This window comes from Antechinus flavipes, chromosome 2 (assembly GCF_016432865.1).
Source record: "Antechinus flavipes isolate AdamAnt ecotype Samford, QLD, Australia chromosome 2, AdamAnt_v2, whole genome shotgun sequence".
In the NCBI taxonomy this organism is placed as follows: Eukaryota; Metazoa; Chordata; class Mammalia; order Dasyuromorphia; family Dasyuridae; genus Antechinus; species Antechinus flavipes.
Window position 1 is genome coordinate 426,186,055 of NC_067399.1, and position 9,526 is coordinate 426,195,580.

The 9,526-nt window shown below is 39.3% G+C and overlaps 1 protein-coding gene across 2 annotated transcripts in view; it reads left to right on the forward strand.

Moving 5' to 3' along the window:
* ERGIC1 (endoplasmic reticulum-golgi intermediate compartment 1) overlaps positions 1-8,518 on the forward strand; it is a 141,386-nt gene extending 132,868 nt beyond the window's left edge. For both annotated transcript variants that reach the window (XM_051978911.1, XM_051978910.1), the window contains exon 10: positions 5,988-8,518. In XM_051978911.1, coding sequence (XP_051834871.1) covers positions 5,988-6,095 — 108 coding nt within the window. In that variant the 3' untranslated portion in view covers positions 6,096-8,518. The remainder of the gene's footprint in view (positions 1-5,987) is intronic.
* The last annotated feature ends 1,008 nt before the right edge of the window (positions 8,519-9,526 follow it).

Consider the following 9,526-nt stretch of genomic DNA (forward strand, 5'->3'; position numbering starts at 1 on the left):
TAATAAGCTGGAAATAGAATAATATCACTTAATTATCCCTTGTCTTTGTTATTTAGTTCTTTGGTTATGTTTGCTCGTAATCCAAAGCTGTCCATAGGCTTTCCTTCCTCTCTTCCTTCTTTTTTTCCTTCCTTCCCTCCCTCCCTTCTTCTCTCTTTCCCTTCCTAACTTTTTCCTTCCTTCCTTCCTTTCTCCCTTTCTCTCTCCCTCCTTCCCTTCCTTCCTTTGTTCCTTTGTTCCCTTTTTTGGAGGCAATCAGGTTTAAGTAACTTATCCAGGGTCACCCAGCAAGTAAGTACCTGAGGCTAAATTTGAAATCAGATTTTCCTGACTCCAGGAACTGTATTCCATCTATTATGCCATCTTTCTTGGCAGATAACGAAGTTACTTGCCATTTCCTTCTTCAGTGGATTAAAACAAACAGCGGTTTCATAATGTGACTTGTCTAGGTCATAAGCTAGAACCAGACTCCAGTCTGTCTGAGACTAGATTTGAATTCAGGGTTTCCTAACTCCAGTCCTAGTGTTCTATCCACTGAACCAACTAGCTGCTTCAACTTACCCCTGCCATATATCTTTCCATTGTCTTCTGGGTCATGGGTAATCTTTCCTGATTCCCTTAGTTATTACAATCCACCTTTACTCCCACTTTTTACCACTGTTATATGCAGTGTATTTTTTTTTATAACTTTTTATTGACAGAATGGGTAATTTTTTACAGCATTATCCCTTGCGCTTACTTCTGTTCCAACTTTTCCCCTCCCTCCCTCCACCCCCTCCCCTAGATGGCAAGCAGTCCTATACATGTTAAATATGTCACAGTAAATTCTAGATACAATATATGTGTGCAGAACCATACAGTTCTCATGTTATGTAGTGTATTTTTTAAAACTACATGACTTTTATTTACAACTTTGTAAACATATGTCATATAACATAAAATAAGTTACTTGAGGGCAGAGATTAAAACACTTTGCATTTTGTCCACTTGCTCTCTCTCTCTCTCCCCCCCCTCTCCTTTTCTCCCTCCCTCCTTCCTTCCCTCTCTCTCTCCCCCTTCCTCTCTTCTTCCCTCCCTCTTTGTCCCCCCTCCCTTTCCCTCTTTCTCTCTCTCCCACCCCCCACTCCCATATATGCAGGAACACAGTCACACTTAAGTGATCCTTTTCTTAGATTAGAACATGGGAAAATAATCCTTCTAAACAGATGCCTTTTGTCATCCATGCTTCAGGGTGATCCACCAAGGAACTGTATAATTAACAAAGAGATTCTTAGTAGATAGTGCACAGCTAGGATGAAGATCGTAGATCTTGTTCTCTGAAAGTTTATATTATAAAAGGAATGTCGGCAATTTAAAACTGTTTTGTCCCTTAACACTGTAAGTGGGAAAGGGAGAGTTTGAACCAAAATGGCAGCCCCAAATCCAAATAGCAAAATAGAAGTTTGAAGTCACAGCTGAGTTAGTATTGGAGAAATAGAAATTTATGTTATTGGGCCTCTGGTTCTTCTATTGCTTTTATACTTTCTACTTTCTCCATACTCAAGGCCAAGTAAAGCAGCTAAAAATTTGCATTAAGTGAACAATAATAGCATTCTCATTACTGCAAATGCATTCACCTTTGATGGTGAGTCATTTGTAACATCCTCATTTATGAGAGACAACAAATCATTATTGCTTTTGTTGAACGGAATAGTTTATGTCCCTTATCCAGAAACAAATGCATATGTTGGCTCCTTTCTGCTCTGAGCAAATTGAACTATGCATGAAAGCTGGAAGGAGGGATCAAAGCGAGTGCCAGGTGTGTGTGAGTCATAAGCACTCAGTGGTTCAAAATTGTGTGCAGATGAATATAGATGTGTGTGTTTTTTGCATCGCTACACTTAAGTCAAATTTTCCTATCCTCTGATGCAAGCATTAAAAGCATTTTGTGGTGTAAAATCTCCTGTCATCTGATCCAGTTGACTGAAATAAACCAGCTTCCCTGCCGTCATCTCCCCCGAAAAGTGCCCCTGCATCATGTTCTGGGGTGTGGTGGAGAGACAGGCCAGAGGGGAGAGGCCCTGCCTGCTTAAAAAAAAAAAATCAATCTTCCTTACCACCCCCTGAGTGGCTGCTCTGGTTTCTTGGACTGTTGTTTCTGGAATGCCAGCTGTGCCACTTAAAACTCCTCTGTGAAGCCTGGATTCACTGAACTCATCTCATGGAAATACCATTTTTATAAATAAACCCCAACTGAATATATACTTTCCTATCCCCTTCTCTTTGTCTTTTTTTTTTGCTTTGTCTTTTTTCCTTGGCACCAGTCTTTCCATTAAGTTGGCCTCATGGTCTGCCCACTATTATTGTATTCTTGGTCAGATTTGGATTGCTCATCTTCCACGTGAGGAAGGTGGTAGTTATGTGGCTGAGAGTTCTCAAGGGAGCTACAGGATCAACCCCATTTTTCCCCTTCTGTGGTTCTGCCATGTCAATGAACATTTTTAAAATACTGTGTGCCAAGCACTTGGCTATCCATAGGGAATACAAATTCAAGCAAAAAAACCCAATCTTTGGCTTCAAGGAGCTTACATTCTAGTCAGGGGAACAAAAAGATAACTGAAAAGCAGGAAGAGGAGTATAGAATTGGGACAGAAAGGAAGGTAGGAGGGATGATGGAAAAAATTCAGAGTCAGAAGTATATCCTGGAATGGAATAGAGTTGTGGCTGATCTGAACATTTCCTTAAAATGAAGATTCTGGGGGCCAGTTCAGTGTCTCGGTAGATAGAGCACTCAGTAGGACCTGAATTTAAATTTGGCTTCATATATATTAGCTGTGTGACCCGAGCAAGTCACTTAACTCTGAATATCTCCCCCCAAAATTAAAATTCTGTAAAATGACCAGTCAGAGATTTGAAGAGGCAACAGAGGTAGAATGAACTTCCAAAGAGAGAAAGCTATTGTAGAAGAGTAGAAAAAGTCCAGAGAAACTGCTATTTAGAAATGCCCTGATAATGATATACTAATTGAATAAATCATTTGCTTTTCTTTTAGAGGTCAGAATCACAAAAATCTAATTGTCAAAAGGTCAAAGATTTGAACATGAATTATTCTGCAACACCCTCAATAAATATTTTTACAGATGTTACTTGATGTCCTCTAGTGATGGGAAACTCATCTGTCAGTTGCCTATTCTACATTTGGAAAGCTCTAATAGTTAGAAAGGTTTTCTTCCTTGCAACCTTAATCTGGCTTTCTGTAATTCCTACCCATTGTTTCTACTTTTCCCTATAGGTTCATGTAAAACAAGTCTGAGCTTTCATCTTCATATACTTGATGGCTATCATATCCTTCTCCCTTCCGTATCATCACCACCAAGTCTCTTCTCTGTGCTAAACATTTCCAGTTTCTTCAACTATTCCTCATGTGCCGTGGTCCGGAATCCTTTCACCATCTTGATTTCCCTTCATTTAGATATTTTCAACTTTATCTTTCCTAAGATGAATAGTCTTCATGTTATGCTAAGTATCTATTAATGGATAGAATGCTGAACTGTGAGTCAAGAATACTAGGAATACTCATCTTCCTGAATTCAAATTCTGGTTCCAGACATCTACAAATTGTGTGATCCTGGACAAGTAACTTAACTCTGTTTGCCTCAGTTTCCATATCTGTAAAATGAGTTGGAGAAGGAAATGGCAAACTACTCCAATATCTTTGCCTCTTGTCATTCCATAAGTTAGCTGTCCCTTCTGTTTTTTATGTTATCTGCAAATTTTCTGTGTATGCTACCTACTCCTCCATCTAGGTCATTTGATAACACTGTCAAATAGTACAGGGTTAAAGGCATCCTTGGGGTGCTCCCTTAGTGACCTCCTTTCAGGTTTATTTTAATCTCTTCAATGATTATACTTTGATTTTGGTTATTCGCTCAATTCCAAGTCTTCTTGATTGTCCTTCATCAAGTCTTTAATCTTTTCCCCAATTGTGTGTGTTGGAAACTCTTTCATTAGTTTAGCCCAATCTTCTGCGAAATACAAAAGATGAACTTTTAAAAATAGAAATGTGTATTAAATGAAAAATATACAGGATTTGAAGTGGAAAAATTTCAATTATAAGTCTTAGTTCTGTTGCTTATTAACCATATGACCACAGACAAAATCCTTTAACTCTGAGCCTTATTTTTCTTATGAATAAAATGGGATGGTAAAGCTTCTGCTATCACTCCACAAGTTTTTATGAGGAAAAAGTTTTGTAAATTTAAATATGGGAAAGGGAGAAGGGAAGACAGGGAAGTATATGCTTATTAATGTTACAGAGGACTTCTTTTATAGAAATCAGATGTAAATTCCCTGTAGAATGGTAAGTCCTCCATGTTCCTGATTGCAGGTGACATTGTGCTGATTGGATGCAGAAAAAGTTTAAGTTTAGATATTATGCTGATTACATCATTATAAAATCAGAGGACCTCTCAATGAGATCCATGATTAGAATTATCTCTTAAGATTTAAATGGGGGGGGGGGGGGGAGGAAATGAATGAAAAATGAATTTTGTCTAAACTAAAACATGTAGCTAGATAACCAGTCAACTGAGTTAGTAGATAAGTGTGTCTAGTTAGTATACTACAAGTGCAAAATAAGTTGAGGAAAGAATTGAATGGGAGGAAAAGAACAGCCTGCATTGTATTTAAGAAATTGTGTTATATTTTCAGTAATCCTAAAATGCTCCTCAGGACAATATCCATCTTCCTTAACTTAAATGTCTTTCCAATACATGTGTTTATAACCTCCAAATAACATAATTTCTAAAGATTCACAGCTTCAGAATGACCCAAAAGGCAATGGAGAAATGTGTGGTGTACACAAGTTGATTGTAGTGTATTTTTTTTGAGCACCCATAGTTATGAAGTCATTCATACCTATCTTCCTTCTAATGAAGCTCACAGCCCATCCATATCTGTCCACATTAGGAGGCTCTTAGTCATGTCATCCCTTAAACTCTCCACAGGCTTTTCCCACTATAGTGCTGAGAGTCTTCCCCTAGATCTCATTAGATGCTGTGTGTCTGTCATTTGAACTGATCATCTACCAGTCATCCAAAGCGCAGGAGATAGGCCAGTTTATTTCCTTTCATAGATCTAAGCAACAATTTCCTAGTATATTGTATCTTGCTTTGTTGAACTTCCTGTTGCAACCATTAAATAGTGGCAAATTAGTATTCCTACCATCCTCTAATGTTGGAATGCAAGCCAGGTAATGAAGGACTCCCTTGACTTTGCCAAAACCCCATTGTTTCCTTCCCTCAGCACTTGGCTCACAGATAAAGGTGGCAAATGCAATGACCAAATTTCCAAAAGGTACATGGGCATTGAGATGCCAGATGTCACCATCATTTCAAGCTACAGTGTATTTTAAAGGGAACTGGCTCACAAAACAAGGGCAGGTCTAAAGGACAGAACATTTTCTCTGAAAAACTTCTACTAATTGTGCATTGGGATTTTTGCTTCACACAGAATTTATGTCCACTTTGACTGAAATGTATCACTTTGGGTACATTATTCTTTAAGTGTTTACAGGCAGCACTATCACTGAACATAACAACAAAAACCTAAACTTGAGTCTGTAAGGAAATGACCTGATCCATCATTGGACATTTCCAGAAAGAATGATTTAATGGAAAAAGCACTGGTGCTGTGTTCATTTCTTTTTTCTGTTTTTTTCCTCTCTCTTTTGCTCTGATTTTTCTCTCCCAATATAATTCATAAAGCAATGTGTATTAAAAGTAAATTTACTACAATAAAACACATATACACACAAAATAAAAAGAAAAGAAAAGAAAAAGAAAGAGCACTGGGAATCAAAGGTTAAACTTGATCTCTAAGGTCACATTCCAGCTGTACATTTCTGACTCTTGACTTCTCTCATCTGTACAATAAAGCAGACTGGAGTTGGGCTACGTGTTTTCTAAGATCCTTTCCCTGCCCTAACATTTTTGTGGCTCTTTTTTCAGATCTGTGCCATCATTGGAGGTACATTCACAGTGGCTGGAATCCTGGACTCCTGCATTTTCACAGCCTCTGAGGCTTGGAAGAAGATTCAACTTGGAAAGATGCAGTAACCCCGTGACTCCATCTCCCTTTGCCAGGGACAGCAATGCAGGATCCCAGACCCATCATTCTAATGAATATATTTCCTTTTTCCTTCTATCAGAGTTAATATTCAATTTTGTTGGTTGACAGAGTGGGTAGTTGTTACACCAAGATTTCTCTTCCCACACTACACTCCCATCTGGGGAGAATTCCAGGTTACACATTCTCTTCTTTTGTTTTGGAAAAGACCATAATGAGTATTATTAGGAAGATGGTCCACTGCCAGTGCCAAGAGTCATGGTGCTCCCTGCCCTGGGGAAGAGGTGGGGGGAGATTGGGAGGGGTAGAAGTCATTCCCTGAGAAGCAGTCAGAAGGACTGTTACGATCTGGGTTCCAACAGCCCACAGAGTCTCAGAAGTGACAAGTTCTCAGTGTCTTAGCTTACTTCTCCTGGGTGACAATCTGAAGGAAGTGAAGGTCAAGGAAGAAGAAAGGGAGCATTTGGTTTTTTGCCCAGAGATACCCTATGGCTTATGCTGTCAGACCTCTCCCTCTCCCCACCCCTAACATCACACTTCAAGGATGTGCACTTGGCTGAACTACATTAAGGTACCAGTTGAACTTATCCCATCATGTCCAGCTTGAGATCCCCATTTCTCTCTCTCAACCTTTTTAAAAATGGGTTCCAGGTTGCCAGGAACCACAACCCTCAAGAGACTAAAGTCTGTTCACCCTTGGTGCAGCGTAGCCAACAGCTGCAAAAATAAGTTTTCCTTCCATTTTCCCTGTCACTCTTACCCTCCCACCAATGTGCCTCAGTCCTAAGCAAAGGACAACACCTCTTATTAGTTAAGGAAGCAGCCTAGCCTCTGAATCCACCCTACGTTTCCACTGGCGCTTCGGCCCTTTGTGATGACACAGTGGTGGTGAGTGGTTGGACATATCTTAGGGTTTAGATCTGAAAGAAGCCTTAGAGACCATCAAGTTCAACCTCCCTCATTTTATAGAGGGAGAAACTGAGGCCTGGAAATGGGAAATACCGTGCCCAAGGGCATACAGCTAATAAATTGTAGAGGAGGGATAACTCGGTTCCTCCTTCTCTAAATCCAATTTTCTTTTCCCCCACGTGAAAATATTCTGCCCTATATAAGCTCAGTGGTTTTGTGCAAGCCCAGAGAGTGACCGTGACCATCATTCCCAATGACATAATTGATATATCCCCACCGGTCCCAATTCTATATGACATCTCTGAGAGAACAAGCTCATTGTTAATGTGAAAGCAGATTCAGCCATTTCCCATGGAGACATCCTGGTTCAAGATGTTTCTTATTTACTTTGTTCCCATTGTCATTTTGGCTTGATTTGTTTCAACCTCTCCACCAATGGCAAACAGAAAAGGGAATATCCCAGCGTGGGCAGCAGATCCTCCCTGCTTCCCTTATCAAACACTTGCTCTGCTGTTTCTTTCACCAGCCCCTCCAGCCACTAAGACTAACTCAAGACAGACAGTCGTGCAGCTGGTGAGGTAGCAGCAGCTCTGGTTTCTTTCCACTTAGTTCAGAGCTGTCTCTGCTGCTGCTGCTGCTGCTGTTGCTGTGGTTGCTGCTGCTGCTGCTGATACTCCCTTTCATCAGAAGATTCTCCTTTTAGATCAGAGCAGGGAAGGACATGCAAGCCAGGCCAGAGAGGGATTCAGTGAAGGGAATTTCAAATATTCTATGTTGATCCCAGAGAGAGAACCACCCTTCCATTTTCCATGCACACCAAGAATTCTTTGCGTGCTTTGGTGATTCAGGATAATATCCAGTTGGATTTATTTTTTAACCAGGCCTTTCCCATTTATTATTTTAAGCCCTTAGTTCCAATTAGAAAAACTTCCCCTTCCCCCCTCTTTTTTTAAAATTTTTTATTATGAGTTAACTGACATTGTAAGTGTAACTGGATTTTGTCATTTCATGTATCTGTCACTGTTTGGATGGATTTATATATATATATTTTTTTCCATTTACAAAATTCAGAAATGGAAATGATCCCTTGTGTATGGGGGCATGAGGGGTTTGGATGTGTGTGTGTGTGTGTGTGTGTGTGTGTGTGTGTGGCATGCATATGTATGCAAGTTTTACTTTTATGGAATTTTTCCATTGTGGAGGTGGAAGGGTGGGTGGGGGGACTTCATTTCTCCGATGAAAGGATACCAATGATCTGTTTTCTTAACAAAATTCTTAAGGGGGGGGACTCTACCCTCTTTGTTTCTTCGGCCCATTGGGTTTAAGCAGATTAAAAAGCTGTGATTTTCAGAAGTTTCCCAGAGTGTTTTCTTAAACTGTGATTTACAGTTTTATTGTTGGGATTCTGGGTGGGGCAAAATTCCCAACATTTGTAACAAAGAGTACTTATAGCTCTAAAGAAGATTATGATTTTTTATTGAATAAAATCTCTACCTTCTCTGAATCTCTACAGCACTTAAAGTCATTGCCCACAACTTAATTAAATCTAACAGGTGTTTATTAAGTGCCTACTACATGGAAGATATTGTGCTAAATGCTAGGGCCATAAAGATCAAAAATAAATCAGTTGTTTCCTCACGTTGCTTAAGGTTTAATGGAGAGGATACTCTAGTTTAATGGAGAGGAAGTAATGTACCAAATATGGTACGTGAAAGAATGGGATAGAGGCACAGTGCCCAGAAAAGTTGCAAATAAAATGATCCTTTTCACTTGTGACTGGGGAAGTTTAGGAAGGCTTCATAAAAAAGGTGGCATCTGAGTGGAGCCTGAAGGAAGAGAAGCTTTATTCCAAAGATAATGAGGATAGTACAAGCAAAGACACAAAGATGAGGGAAAACAGTGTGAGGAAGGAATGGATGTGATCCAGTTTGGTTACAACAGACTATAGGAAAGAGACTGTGGTATAACGAATAGGACATTTGACTTAGATTCAAGAAGACCTAGATTCAAAGCTTACTTTGCATACTTACTAGGTATGAGATCCTTGGCAAGTCACATAACCTGTTTCTCAGTTTCCTAAACTGTAAGGGGAGAGGGTTGGATTCTGGTTTCTAAAGTAAAAGTCCCTTCTAACTAAATCTGTTATCCCATTAGTAGTTATGAGAAAACCTGTGACTTTTTTAGACAAAAGTCTTGTGCAATTTTCTAATTTTGTGTATGGATATTTTTGTCTTTCTGATTGAAATAAGATATCTGTTCAAGGGCAGGGATTCTTCTGGTTTCTCCTTTTATAGCCCTGATAATATCCCAAGACACAGAAGGTACTTAGTACTTTTTGACTTTTAAAAGTATACTGGAGAAGAAGACATAATAATCTGATCCTGTAAAAGCATCTGTCTGTGTATATGACCATGTTCTAGAATTTCCCTCTACAAAAGCATTCATCCTTTCTTTTAGATAATTATAGGTCATACTGTCAACTGAAAAACAGAGTATACATAGGCATTTTATA